The sequence below is a fragment of the Mustela erminea genome, chromosome 10, assembly GCF_009829155.1.
Source record: "Mustela erminea isolate mMusErm1 chromosome 10, mMusErm1.Pri, whole genome shotgun sequence".
Classification (NCBI taxonomy): Eukaryota; Metazoa; Chordata; class Mammalia; order Carnivora; family Mustelidae; genus Mustela; species Mustela erminea.
The window spans coordinates 105499867-105514511 of NC_045623.1; the positions used below are offsets into that span (position 1 = coordinate 105499867).

General features: G+C 47.4%; 1 protein-coding gene across 2 annotated transcripts in view; it reads left to right on the top strand.

Annotated features, from left to right (window-relative positions):
- Nucleotides 1–7500: 7500 nt before the first annotated feature.
- The window catches only part of DNAJC11 (DnaJ heat shock protein family (Hsp40) member C11), a 67379-nt gene continuing 60234 nt past the window's right edge, over nt 7501–14645 (top strand). Inside the window, exon 1 of one of the 2 annotated variants that reach the window (XM_032302066.1) lies at nt 7501–7623. In XM_032302066.1, coding sequence (XP_032157957.1) covers nt 7552–7623 — 72 coding nt within the window. In that variant the 5' untranslated portion in view covers nt 7501–7551. Of the gene's footprint in view, nt 7624–7769; nt 8235–14645 lie in introns of those variants that run through there. The other variant, XM_032302067.1, reaches the window with a different exon arrangement.

A 14645-nucleotide genomic window follows, 5' to 3' on the forward strand; every position in this document is an offset into this window, starting at 1 on the left:
TTCTCCCTCTGCCTCTGCATGCTCGCTTCCCTTGCTGTGTTCTCTCTCTGTCTCTCTAATAAATAAATAAATAATCTCAGGAAGGAAGGAAGGAGGAAGACTTCTGGAAATTTATTTTAAAATATAATACAATGTGGAGCAGGGGGGTGGCTCAGTTAGTTAAGCATCTGTCTTTGGCCCAGGTCATGATTCTGGAGTCCTGGGACTGAGCTCCATGTTGGGCTCCCTTCTCAGTGGGGATTCTGCTTCTCCCTCTCCCTCTGCCTCTTCCCCCCCTGATGCTCGCTCTCTAGCTCTCTCTCACACAAATAAGTAAACAAAATCTTTATATACATATATATATATATATATATATACACACACATTATGACAAACATTTTTTTAAATCAATAAACGAATTGGTAGATATAGTTGGATCTCCAATAAAGATCAAAAAGACAAAAGAATGGGAATCAGTCCAAGAGGTCTGACATCGCAATAAACATAGATCCAATGAGAACAGACCAAAAAAAAAAAACCAATTAAGTGGAATTCAGTTATCAAGCAATCAAACATACTTCTCCAGAGTGATGGACAGAAATGAACCCACTAACTGCATAGCACCATAAATTTTGGAAGACCATACAAGGCACATCACCATGGAACTTCAGAAAACCAGGAGCAAGAACAATATTTCCAAAGAAAGAAGAAAAAGAACAACATTGTTGGTATTAGAACAGAATCCATCTTACTGACAACAACATTGGGAAACAGGCTAAAGGCTTTAGCAATGCTTTTAAAATTATGAGGAAAAATCGTTACAACCTAGATTTTTGTACCCAAACTATCTACCTAGCAAACTCACCATCATATATAAAGGTAGGATAAGAGCACCTAAGGTCTCAAAAAACAGGGGAGATTTACTCCATCAAAGCCAAGGAATGAAACAAATAAATAGGAAATAGGACATTCAGGAACCAGGGGTGCCCACAGTGAGGAGAGGGGAAGGGTCACCTGCAGTGAGAGTCTAAGCATGGGGCAGGATGTATGTCCCATATATAAAATTCTAGAAAATGCAGACTAGTCTACAATGATAAGCAGTGGATTGGTAGTTCATCATCTTAATTATAATAATGGATTCATGGGCATACACATGCCAAAACTCATAAAATTATTCACTCTAAATATGCATATTTTCCTGCACATAAACTATACCTCAATGAAGTAGTTAAGAAAACTTACAAAAATGAGAGAATCAGGGCGCCTGGGCAGCTCAGTGGGTTAAGCCTCTACCTTTGGCCCGGGTCATGATCTCAGGGTCCTGGGATTGAGTCCTGCGTCGGGATCTCTGCTCAGCAGGGGAGCCTGCTTCTCCCTCTCTCTCTGCCTGCCTCTCTGCCCACTTGTGATCTCTCTCTGTGTGACAAATGAATAAGTAAAATCTTTAAAAAAAAAAAAAAAACGAGAGAATCATAGAGAAGTGGAAGGTTGCTCATACAGAACTATCCACAAAGCCGTAGAGATAAAAAGAAGGAAGAAACAAAAGAAAGAATAAAACGCACAAAGGACAGGGCGCCTGGGTGGCTCTGTCGGTTGGGCATCTGGCTCTTGGTTTTGGCTCAGGTTGTGATCTTGAGGTCATGATCTCAAGGTCTTGGGATCAAGCCCTGCATCAGGCTCTATGCTCAGTGCAGCATCTGCTCGTCTCCCTCTCTCCTTGCTCTCTCAAATAAATAAATAAATAAATAAATAAATAAATAAATAAATAAATCTCTTTTTAAAGAAAGCATACAGAGGAGTGTCTGAATGGCTCAGTCAGTTAAGCATGTGCCTTCATCTCAGGGTCCTGGGATCGAGCCCTGCACCGGGCTCCCTGCTCAGCGGGGAGTCTGCTTCTCCCTCTCCCTCTGTCCCTTTTGTGCTCTTACTGTCTCTCGCAAACCAATAAAATCTTTTTTAAAAAGTATACAGAATACACTAAGAAGGTCTAACAGGCTTAACTGAGATCCCCCAAAGAAACCAGAGCACCCCCTCGCAGCAGCAACTGCAGATGCCTGAAAGAAGGGAAGTGATGCTGGAAACGTGCTGGAAAACAAAATAATTGCCGAACTAGCTTCCTCTAGCCTGAGGGGAAAAAACCCTTTAATACTAATAAAGGAAGATAAAGATCTTTTCAGATAGACAAATGCCGAGAGCATTGTTCAACAGCAGAGTCCCCCAACCCACCCCCCAAAAAATTTTTTCCACAAGGCTGTTTTTTAGGCTGAAGGTCAATGACCCTTCCTGGAAGCTCAGAGATGCAAAAAGGATGCACAAGTTCAAGAATGGTTCAGAGATTAATTTTTCTTTCTGGTTAGAACCAACGCTCCATGAAGAAAGTTGGGAGGCATAAGGCTGGAAGATGTGTGAACCCAGATCGCAGAGGAAGAAAGGGGGCTGGATGCAGAGAAACATGGAGGTCAAGAGAGAGAGACCGAGAAGCAGAGGTGGGGAGCGTGTAGTGAAGGAGGGGCGACGTTGATAGCAGCTGCCTGAGGTCCAGGCCGTCTGCGTTCGACAGATGCCACTGCATCTGGGGCTCAGGAAGCCACCAGAAACTTTGAGGGAATTCTAAAGAATGATGGGAACAAGGGTCTGATGGCAAGAGGTGGAAAGAGCGAGTGGAAAGGAGGCAGAAGCGGCAGGTACCACCTCCACGTCGAGGTCTAGCAAAGACGTAGCTCTGTGTCTCCCAAAAAGAACTCTTTGTGTCGCCCTCCAAAATCTTCCCTTGCTTCCTCAATAGCATCCATGGTCTCACTATCTAGCAGCGCAGACCAAAATGCAGGAGTAACTGCTGATGTCTCTCTTCCCCACCTCCATTCCCCAGACTCAACCTATCGGCAGTTCCTGCTGACTCCAGTACAAGGAGCAGTCTATGCCTGCCAGCCCCACGCTTCTGTCTCAGTGCAAGCCCACCACCGTCTCCTCCCAGAACACTGCATAACCTCTAAGGGGATCATCGGGTGAGGGGCTGATTCCATTCTTGTTCCTTCTAACCCACGACCCTGGAGCGGGGTGGGAATTGGACCATGTTACTTCTCTGCTTAAAGTCCTTTGATGGCTCCCTGTTGTGGTTGGAATAACATTTAAATCCCTGAGCTCTCCCCTCCATGAGCCTGTCCTGACTCAGCTCCTCTAACATCTTCTCCTACTGCTCTCCCCAACCTGCATCAGCTTGTGCCCACGGGCTTGCTCCCTGCTCCTCATCCCATCTCCGAGTCTCCACACCAGAAGGTTCTTCCTTGTGGTCTTACAAAGCTTCCCATCATTCAGTTCAAAATCACCTCTTCAGATAGATATTTCATAACCAACCAGCGCACTTAATGTGATCTCCCTCCCTCTGACATGTCCCACCATTGCATTTCCGTGTTTTAATTTACTTGTAGCCCTTAGCATCGGACATTATCTTCTTTGTTAACTCACGGGTTTACTGTCTGCACCTCACCACCCGGCAAACCCCTTTAGAGTGTCAATTCCACTAAAATGGAAACCATTTCCTTCTTATAAATTGCTGAAACACCCGTGCCCAATTTGGAGTTGTCTCCAAATTCAAAGATAAGCTGAGTAGACACTGTGGGGAATTTATAGAGTGTAAATAAGAGATGAAGGTAATAGGGTTGCCAAGTAACACTGGGGGCCCATTGAAGTCAGACAGCATCAACTTTGTATTTTCCAAGACTTGCCTCAGCTACTTCCGACAGCCGGGAAGGAGTGCAGAAAGGGAGATGCGGAAGAGAAACCAAGCTGGGAATAGTTGTGGTGGACAGAGCCAAAGATGAAAGGATTATGATATCACCGAATGACCAAGAAAGCAGATCCGAAGGGGACCCCAGCAGGGAGCTGATGGATTAGGACGGATTAACACACCGGGACCAAGGACCTGGAGTTGCAAACAGCAGGGGAAACCCGAACCCTTGGTGTGACGGGTAGATGACATTACATGTGGAATGCTGAGTTCCAAAGGCAGCAGCTCTGGACTGGAGATTTTGGAGATGCACGCTCTGTTGGGATGGTGAGTTCTAAACCTGGGGAGTCCCAAAGCCCCAGTCCATCCCCGCCAGAGGCTTCCTCAGCAATGGTCTCCACACAGCAGGTATGGCCCTTCCTCTGGGTGCCCTCAACCCTTCTACAATTATCATCTTGGCTGAAGATGTAAATGACAAGTCCCTGAAATGCTAAGGGAGGAGACACCATTAAGAAAATTAAATTCTTTTTTTTTTAAAGATTTTATTTATTTGACAGAGAGAGACAGCGAGAGAGGGAACACACTCAGGGGGAGTGGGAGTGGGTTCTCTCTGAGCAGGGACCCCAACACGGGGCTCAATCTCGAGACCCTGGAACCATGACCTGAGCTGAAGGCACATGCTTAACGACTGAGCCACCCAGGTGCCCCAAGAAAATTTAATTCTTGAGTGTTTGCACACCGTGCCTTCTTTTCTTCAGCCGAGGAACCTTTTCCCCGGAACTCCTCTGAACAGGGTTATCAGAGCTCACGAGGGAAAGGGAGAGGAGGCTATGAATGGCAAACAAGCACTGAATCTTAATCAGGACTCAATGACAAGAGAATAATAAAAAGATTCGAGGTAAATTTTTCCTCCTGAATTATAGAGAAAGGGTATGGATTCAGCCCAAGTGCAGAAGGGGCTGGGTCAGGGCTGCTTAGCTCATCCTCTTACAAGTATTACTCAGGAAAAGGGGTAAGGAGTGAAGGGTTTCCAGTTGGGGTTGCCAGATGTGGTAAGTAAAAATAGTTAAATTTTAATTTCAGGGCACCTGGGTGGCTCAGTCCTTAAGCGTCTGCCTTCGACTCAGGTCATGATCCGGGGGGCCTGGGATCGAGCCCTGCATAGGGGCTCCCTGCTCAGCGGGGGGCCTGCTTCTCCCTCTTCCACTCCCCCTGCTTGTGTTCCCTCTCTCGCTGTGTCTCTATCAAATAAATAAATAAAATCTTTTTTAAAAAATTAAATTTCAGATACACAGTGAATTTTTTAGTATATGCAAATGCTCGTGCAATATTAGTATATGTATACTAACAATTATTCATTGCATATCTGAAATTCAAATCCAAGCATCCTATATTTAATGCTAGAAGGGAGCCCCCCCCCCGCAACTACATTAAGCCATTGAGCAGAGGAAGCTTGCTTCCTGATGGTGGTGCTGGGAAGGTCAAATATTCTGGGGTCATTCTGAATACAAATGGTGGTGAAGGAAAACGTCCTTATGTTTTTCTATTTACAGCTGAGAGAATTCAAAAATGATTATCTATACATATATATAACACATACACACGTAGCTATATAAATATATTATGTAAGTGTATCAGGCTTGGCTTTGCAGCTAAGTTACAAATTGCTTTGTGGCTTTACCCAATAAAGAGAAAACAAAAATGCAAGGCAGTGAGTTAAAGTGGCTGAGTTTCGGCAGCTGCCCAGGCATGAGTGGTGGCTGCATGGGTGTGGTAACTTATCAATTTGTGCCTCTCCTGCTTTCTATTATCTCGCCCATCAGAGATGAAGGCTTTTGGAGGGAGAAACAAAACAGCCAACCTCCAAAATAAATTCCCTCTCAGGCCTGTGGTGTATCTAAGCTTATTTTCCATTTGTCACATTTGCTTTCCAAGTAACCGTAATACAAAGTCTCGTGCGCCCGGAAGGGGACAAATACAGAGCATCCCTGAGTCACTATTTATTTCGTTTGAGTGGCGATAAAAACCAGGTCATTCTCCATCATAGAAACACAGACCTGGGCCCTCGGAAACATATGTTGGGTTCCGTTTATAGAATTCCTACAGTGTTTTCCAAGGCAGAGGGAAGAAGGCAAGGAACTTCTCTACCCAACTGAGCATTATGGCCCAATTAATGTCTACAAACCGAAGGAAAAAAGGAATGTCTCAACGTCGGAGTTTTCTCCCCCAGCTTCTCTGTAAGAAATTCTCTTAAAGACCAGCAAATGTCAGCAAGCAGCTTAGCCCTAATCACCGCTCTGCAAAGGAGAAAAAAGGAAAGACCATAAAAAACTGCTGCAATTGCGGATGGCATGGGAGCGTCTGTGAAAGCTGTTGTGGAAAAGTCTCACCCAGCCGGAGAAATAGCTCTTCCTCCACAACCTGGGCCGAGGTCGGCTCCGGACTGACTCAACACTCCTGAATAACCTGTCTCAGCACACCTACTTGTCTCACGCCAAAAGATCCTAAGAGGGCTGAGCAACTTGGAAGGGACCATACACAGGCCCAGATGGTGAACATCTGGCCAAAAATGAGGAAGAGAAAGAAATCAGCTTCTCAAACCCACAGACAGGTGTTTGGGGCTTCCCAGGAGACCTGCTTAGGAAGGGCAACAGGGATGGTTCTAAACTGATCGTTAGTCAAAGCTCAACGAACGGTTCCTGAGAAATAATGAAGGATTGGTACAGGTCAGCATGAACCAAACAGGGGGCAAGAGCAGGGAAGCTCTGCTGTCCACCTCCTCTTGATAACGGCATCATTTCGAAGACATTTAAATTATTTAGGTGGTTGTAACCAGACATCTTTAATAATGCACCAAACAGCAGGCACCAGGTTGAAATCAATTAGACTCCACCGCTAAATCAGAAGGTAGAAATTTACAAGAGGAGGGCTCTGGGATAGGGACTGGAGGTATAGATGCCTGCCAGAGACAATTCTATTAGGAACCCAATGGTATGGGGGTGCCTGGTGGCTCAGTGGGTTAAGCCGCTGCCTTCGGCTGGGGTCATGATCTCAGGGTCCTGGGATCGAGCCCCGCATTGGGCTCTCTGCTCAGCGGGGAGCCTGCTTCCTCCTCTCTCTCTGCCTGTCTCTCCGCCTACTTGTGATCTCTCTCTGTCAACTAAATAAATAAAATCTTTAAAAAAAAAAAAAAAAAAAAAAGGAACCCAATGGTTATTGCCTGGTCAGTTAAGCAGCAGAAAAAATGGCCAGATGCTCCTAAATATAGGGCAATTAAAAAAATTTTAAATAAAAAAATTAAAAACCCAACATTGAGGAGGCTCGTCCTCTGGGCAGGGTTCTGGATGGCCAGGAAAAAGACGAAGAACAATGGAGGCAGGAATAAACCCCATTCTGGAGGTTTCCTGTGCAAAGAGAAGTCAGCCAGTGGGGCCTCGAGGAGCCTCCGGCCCGGGTGGACTCCGCGGGGGGAGCCCGGGCGGGGCTGTTTGGGACAGAATGATCCCGCACTGGGATCCGGCGTGGGGGACAAGGGAGATGTCTCAGGGGACAGAGGGGACCACCCCCAGCCACCCTGCCGGGTCCCAGGTGAACCTCAGGGAGGCCGGCTGAAATTTAGGTCCGCGAGCAGCACGTGGCGAACCCCGGCCGCCGCGTCCCGCCCTCGACCGCGCGGGGGCGCAGGGCGCAGGCGCGCTGCTGCGGTGCGCGGGCGGCGGCGCGCCCCTCCGGTCCGCCAGGGGCCGCTGTGGCGCAGCCAGGCGGGCCCGTGCCGTCGGGGTCGCGGCTCGCCGGTCCCTCTTGGGCACGGCCTTGCCGGTTTGGCGGGGTGAAAGGTTGCGAAGATGGCGACGGCCTTGAGCGAGGAGGAGCTGGACAATGAAGACTATTACTCGTTGCTGAACGTGCGCAGGGAGGTGAGGCTTTCGGTGGGACGCCCTCTGGGCGGAGGCCGTGCCCCGTGGTTCGGGAGGGCCGGGCTGGCGGCCACCGCTCCGTCCCCGCCACGGGCGGCCGGGACCCGGCGGGGAGGCCGCGTGACCCCGCCCGACATGCGCGACCGCCCGCCGACCGGGCGGTCCCTACCGCCTCGACCCCTGCACCGGGGGTGTCCCGGCCGGCCTCTGCCCCTGCTCCCGGCGGCCAAGGAGCCGCGTCCTGGCAAGGCCAGAGGCTCCAGTACCCACAGGAGGGAAGGGGTTCCCGAGGTAGAGGCTCCTGGAGTGGGGTTCCCCGTCTTCCCGGACCCCGTGCCGCGCCCAGCTCGCAAACTTGCCTCGGCCGAAGGGCTGTGTCATCACCCCTGGCCGGCAGAATGGGAAACTGAGTCTCTGGCACCAAGGTCAAGGCCACGAGGGAACCTTCCCGCGGCGTCTGTGGGGTTCCCGAGTATTCATGGGGACGTCCCGCATTTGAAATGAATCCAGGCCCAGAGGCACGTGTCTTGTGCCCTCCTCTTCCCTGAGCGGCTGTCCAGAAATTCAGGAAAGAGCGTCCCGTACCTACAGCCTCTCTTCGGAGGCCGCAGGTGAGGAAGCCGCTGTAGAGACCAGGAAGCCGCGGTACCCCAAGGACGGCCTCAGCATGCGCGCCCCTCTCCACACTAGAGGGTTTGCACCCTGTCTCCTTACCCAGTGAAAGATAAAGTCTCACGCTGTGTCTGGCATGCAGTAGGGCCCAGTCCGTTTCGTTGGCTGGTCCCGCGGACATCAGCGTGAAGGGCAGGGAGGCTTCCAAGGTCAGGTCCTGAGGTGGATCGTTAATCTGCAAGCTGCTGGGTTGGGTCTTCTCAGCCCTGCTAGAGAACCTTTCATAACCATCTCTCAGTTTTCCCAGTGACCAACAATTAGCCAAGTTGGACTATTTTAGGCAAAGCCGGCCAAGTATGTGCTGTCCGTAGTGTTGGTGTGCACGATGTCCGTGAGAACTAACATTTTTTGAGTGCTGCTTTGGGCAGGGCCACCAGGCTGAGCCAGCACTTCCTGTTACATTACCTCGTTTAATTCTCACCCCAGCCCCTAAGGTAAGCATTGCAATAATCCGTGATTTATACCTGCGAAGACTGAGGTGGAGAGAGGTGAAGTCGCTTGACCAGAGCAACACACACAGAAAGTGCAGGAACCTGAATTCCGCCCTGAGAAGTCTGACTGGAGCCTCAGCTCTTGACTTCTACACTCAGTGTCATTGCCAGCCAGCCTACAGAGCTGCCAGTTCTGGTCTGTCGCGGGGCACCCGTATATAAATCCCTCAGTTGCGTTAGCCCCCTCGTATTAGGAAAACGTCCAGTGACATATCTGGGGCGACTGCCAGTCGTGTGGGCAGCTGGAGGTTCTTGTAACTAATGAACAGTAAGGCTTTGGGTAAACCATTTCTTTGGCCTTCGGTTCCTTTCCCTTTGAATGAAGCTGTTTGACTAGTTACTAACTTTTCTCCAGTTCTTAGAAGCAAAGCAGTAAATGAAACTAGCTTTTCTGAAACCAGCCTTTCTTTTTTAAAAAAGATTTTTTAAAGATTTATTTATGGGGCACCTGAGTGGCTCAGTCGGTCAAGCGTCTGCCTTCAGCTCAGTTCATGATCCCAGGGTCCTGCTCATGCTCTCTCCCTCTCTCTGTCTCTTAAATGAATAAATAAGTAAATAAATGTCCTAAAGATTTTATTTATTTGAGAGAGAGTACAAATGGAGGGGGACGGGCAGAGGGAGGAGCAGATCCAGCCACCTGGGCTGGATCGTAGGTCCCTGGGATCACCACGCAGGCGCCCCGAAACCAGCCTTTCTTACCACTCATTTATAGTCTGAATTATCAGTAATTGAGCGGCAGTTTGCCCATTTACCAGGCTTACTGAGTCTTAGGCAGATGCATATGGTCAAAAAGATCTAGAATAATAGGTTTGGCCAGAGTCCTCGGTAAACGGTAGTCAAAGGTGTACCTTGAAACTCCTGGAACCTTAAGACTTACTGTTACTGGACTGATGAGTGGGAGCCAAATAAATATTTCTTTTTAAAAAGATCACTTTTCCCAATGAGTTATGGCACTTCTCCCATTTATGGCTATGGGTGATATCCCCATGAAACACGTTCTCTCACTGAAGTCACTTTGCGTTCCCTTTGCCAACAAACTCTGTGTGAAATGTCAGGGTGTGCAGATTTTCTCTCTCAAGATTCTGCTGGAAGAGAAGTTCTCAAGGCGGTCTCTGGACTTGATATTGACTAGGATTTTGTGGGGTTGGGGGACCAGAAATCAACCTGAGGTTGAAATAGCATGATTTAGTTGGAGGGTTAGAGGAGGAGTAGACGTCTGTAATGTTAACTCTTACACCTGTTGATAAATTTCCTGTCAGTTCTATTCCTTCTATAGCTTGATGCCGTTTGTTTACCTGTGGGAGGCAGGATCCCTTTCCCACCAGTATTTCAGAGTACCTTCAGATCTTTGTTCAGGGAGTTCAGAGACTGGGGCACCTGGAGGGCTCAGTGGGTTGGGCATCTAATTCCGGTTCAGGTCATGATCTCAGGTCCTGGGATTGAGCCCCACATCGGGCTCTCTGCTCAGGGAGGAGCATACTTTACCCCTCTCTCTCTCTGGCTGCCTCTCTGCCTACTTGAGCTCTCTCTCTCTCTCAAATAAACAAATAAAATCTAAAAAAGTAAAAAAGAAAACGTTCAGATACTTTTCCATAGAAATCTCAAATGAAGGAACCTGATGGAAAACGAGAAGTTCTAATAAAAAAATTTTTTTTAATTACAAGCCTACTTTACAGTTATCATTGGAGTAATACAGAAATGTGAAAAATCCCCTTGCAAATCTCTTTTCCAAGGTTTTAAACCTCAAAATATCCCCTCATACTGTATTTCGGCAAGTGAAGCAGGCAGTTAGGACTAGATGCCTCTCTCTAAATGAGACTTATGTGATCTTTAATGATTCCCTTTCTCCACTGTTCTGGATTTCCTGTTTACAGAGTAGAACTATTGTCGCACTGAGCGGAGGGAGTAATTTATCATTAACCGGGCACATTAAAACCAGATTGACATCTCTGGTTTAGTGTCGTCAAATGCGTCATCAGGGGCCTAAAATCTAACTATTCCGAGATTTCTGAGATGATTTTCCAAAATTTATTTGGATAAAGGATTCCTGACCAATCAATCCGTGAATTTTTCTTGGTCTTTATACATTTTATAGACATTTTAATTGACACCTTCTAAACGGAATTCATTCCTAATCTACTCAAATTCCCACCTTATCAATGTTGTATTTTACCATTAAAAGAAACTTTTCGTTTTCTTGCAGGACACTGAGCAGTGTTTATAACCCATTTTAAGATCTTTGGTCCCAATCAGGGACCAGAGGGGCCAGTCTCTTCAAGTTTTAAACACTTTTAAAAAGAACAGCGAAGGGCCCTGGGTGGCTCGGTTGGTTGGTTAAGTGACTGCATTCAGCTTAGGTCATAATCGTGGAGTCCCAGGATCGAGTCCCACATCAGGCTCCTTGCTCAGCAGGGAGTCTGCTTCTCTGTCTGACCCTCACTCCTCTCAGGCGCTCTCTCTCATTCGCTCTCTAAATAAATAAATAAGATCTTTTAAAAAATAAAATAAAAACACGGTTAGGTAAAAGATAAGCTTAATGTGAAAAGGTTTTTTCTTGCAGTCCATATGGGGAGGTCAGTATTCTGGGTTTTTCATCCTTCCATACCGGCCTTGAAACGAGAATTCCAAAATTGTCACCCACCAGGAAAGTTTCCCCAGAGTCCCTGCATTTTCATTCCTTCCCTGGTTTAGGGTGTGTTGGTGCACAATTTTGCAGTTTTAGGTTGTCTGGATTTCTCTGGCTGGAGGTTACAGTCACAGGGTGGGACTAAACGTTCAAGTTCGGGTTGCAGATGGAATGGGCGAGAGCAGTGGAGGAAGGTCTGCTAGCCACTGTCTGGATAGACCTAGGGGGACATCAGGCAACCCAGCAACCAGGATGGCTTCGAGGTCTGTAGAAGTTGGAGCGTGGGCGTGTCAGCCAAGCCAGGTGCATACGCGGGTTCCTAAAGTAGCCAGGTGCTGTGGGTCTATTCATCCGTTGCTGACCTGTCCTTGTGATGGGCGGGGAACTTACTAGTCTTTAGAAAAGATACCAAGATGGCTCTGAGAAGGTCATTGCTTCGGTGAGTTTCCCATCAACTACATTTTGCTCAGAGTTCGGTATTTCTAACAGTGACTCTGCTTAAAATGTGTGCATTCAGCAGGTAGTGCTAAGTCTTGGTTATCCAAAAACTGAACTTAGGCAGGTGATCCACTTCCTAAGGTGTCCCCTAAGCAAGAGGCTGAGGAGCAAGGTCAGTAGGAGCAGGAGTCACAGGCCACGCTGCCCCCGGGCGACAGGTCATTGAACCTCTGCAGGTCTCCACTTCCGTGCTGCAGTCCTTCCGAGTTACTGAGAGACTGGGAGGCCGCACTGTGCAGCTTTGCCAGAGTGTCCTGGGTCGCAGTCTTTACTTTGGGGGTGGGGAGGCTCGGGTTCCTGCCTCTGGGCCAGTCGTCTACGCTTTCTGCCTTTCGGCTTCCCGTTTTCTTTGACATTGAAATGGAGGGAACGGACAGTAATGGATTAGGTGCTAACTTACTGGGAGCCAGAACGCTGTGTGTTGGAGTGTTGCCCTGTGACACGGGTCTGTGCACACTGCCTTGTACAAGTAGATGTTCGTTTAGTGTTTATTGTTATTTCTTGAATTCTGACAAAGCATGAGGTTTTGCTTATTTTAAAAGACATACATGTACATAGAAAACTTCGGTTAAACCTGATCGGGGCTAAATTTGCTATCCGACTGTTAAATATTAATTTTAAAAAAATAGCGCCAAAATCTATGCTAAGGATCATGTTATGAATTCCTGAAAGTTTCTTTTCTCTTTCTGTTCAAAATACTGAGTTTCTTATCTTCAAAAGGCAGTTATCTCTTTGAACTCTGCTTCCTGCCAAGTCAGGAGTTTTCCACCTGGAGGGCTCGGGGGAGGAGCTCCCAGAAGGCCGAGCTGACTTCTCAGGGTAGGCGGGAAGGGATAGTCCCCAAAGACGGTGAGTGTCTGGGGTAAAGGCCGAGTGGGACCCGAAGACGGAACTCTTGTGAGCTGTCAGCTCCTCAAGGGCCAGGCAGGGAGGAGAGGGCCTCCCTGATCAGAGCAGAGGGACAAGACAGCGCTGGGGTCAGTGGACCCCGGCAGGATCTGGAGAGGCTTCTGGTGGTCTTGCTTCTGGGTGGGGACAGAGTTCTTAGGATACCCAGTTAGTCCCAAATGTCATCCTATAACACGATTAGCAAACATCATGAGGTTAAATTTTAGTTTTTTTTATTAAATTTTTTTTAAAGATTTTATTTATTTATTTGACAGAGATCACAAGTAGGCAGAGAGGCAGGCAGAGAGAGAGGAAGGGAAGCAGGCTCCCAGCTGAGCAGAGAGCCCGATGCAGAGCTCAAGCCCAAGGACCTGAGCTGAAGGCAGAGGCTTTAACCCACTGAACCACCCAGATACCCCGAGGTTAAATTTTAAAATGTGTTTTCTTTAATGAACCATAAGCTAGTTATTACTTTTCTGCTTTGGGCATTTTAAACAATTGCTTCTTGAGATTTTAATGCTCTAGTTCTGGGGGTTTTTTTGTTGTTGTTTTTTTTTTTGGTTTGTTAAAGAGCATTCAATTGAAAGCTTTTTTATTTGCTGTGAGTTTAGAGGTAAACAATAGATAAGGAAAATACGGGACACACAGCAATGTGTTGCTTGGCTGTGGAATTCTAGTGTTTACTTTTATTAAACTTTCATTTTGATTTTATTTATATCGTACCTTGTCCAAGGATTTAAGACAACTAACAGGGATGAATAAATAAAATAGCATAAAAGTTTAAAAGGGGGCACCAGGAGGGAGAAAGACCATTGGGAACACTGCTGCTTTATTACTACCGTTGTGGCCCACACTTTACAAAGCCCTTGTAGCCCCTGAAGGAGCTTGGAGCCTCCTCTGAGTTCATATCCCGGTAGCTGGGTGCTGTTTGGCTCTTGCACTGTTGGAACGACTTCTGCATGCAACGAGTGCACAGTGTCCCCTCCCTAGTTTTCAGGAGCCAGAACATTCTTCAATGGTAAAATGCCAGCAGACATCAACTACAAGAAGTCTGCATTGGTGGGCAGGGTATAACAGATGGACATGGACAAGAGAAAGTATAAGGTCAGGCTTTTTGGGGAAAAAAAGCCAAGCTCTTTCTGTGACCATCACTTCTGACCCAGAAAGGAACTGGAGCTCATTTTCCTAAGATGCTGGCCTTTTCATTTACTGTTGTGTCTCAAGGGCACCAAATACACATATGGACATGACGAGGAAGAGAAATGAAAACCAAATTGTACAATGATCAGACAATCTCTCCTCAGCCCTTGGAATGACCTCTCATCAGAAATCAGACTTTCTGCTCTTCTGGCTCCTTTGTTCTCACATTTTCTGTCATCAGCAGAAGTGGACATGGCGGATGGGATTTCCCCCACCCCCTAAACACTGAAGGTGACCGGGGCCTGCCTTTTTCTTTGTTGGTGTGTAGACTTCTGTCATTACTGATTGCCTGATCTTTTTTCTTTTTTTGCCATCTTGGGGGTAAAGAGTTCTGTCAACTTTGTAAATTTTTTCCTTCCCTGTAAGACAATGGACTTCGGTTACCTCTACTTGTAGAAACCTGGAATTGCTTGAGCAACCTCATATTTAGTTTTTCTGACTTACTCATGGTTTAATTGTTCTCTCTTAAGCCCACCTTCTCAAAGCAGAGTCTGAAATGTCTGTAGGGGGCAGCTGGGTGGCACAGTCCATTAAGCGCCTGCCTTCCAACCAAGTCGTGATCTCAGGACCTTGGGATCGAGCCTCACGTTGGGCTCAGCGCTCGGCGGGGAGTCTGTTGGCCCTCCGTCCTGCCGCCCCCCACCACT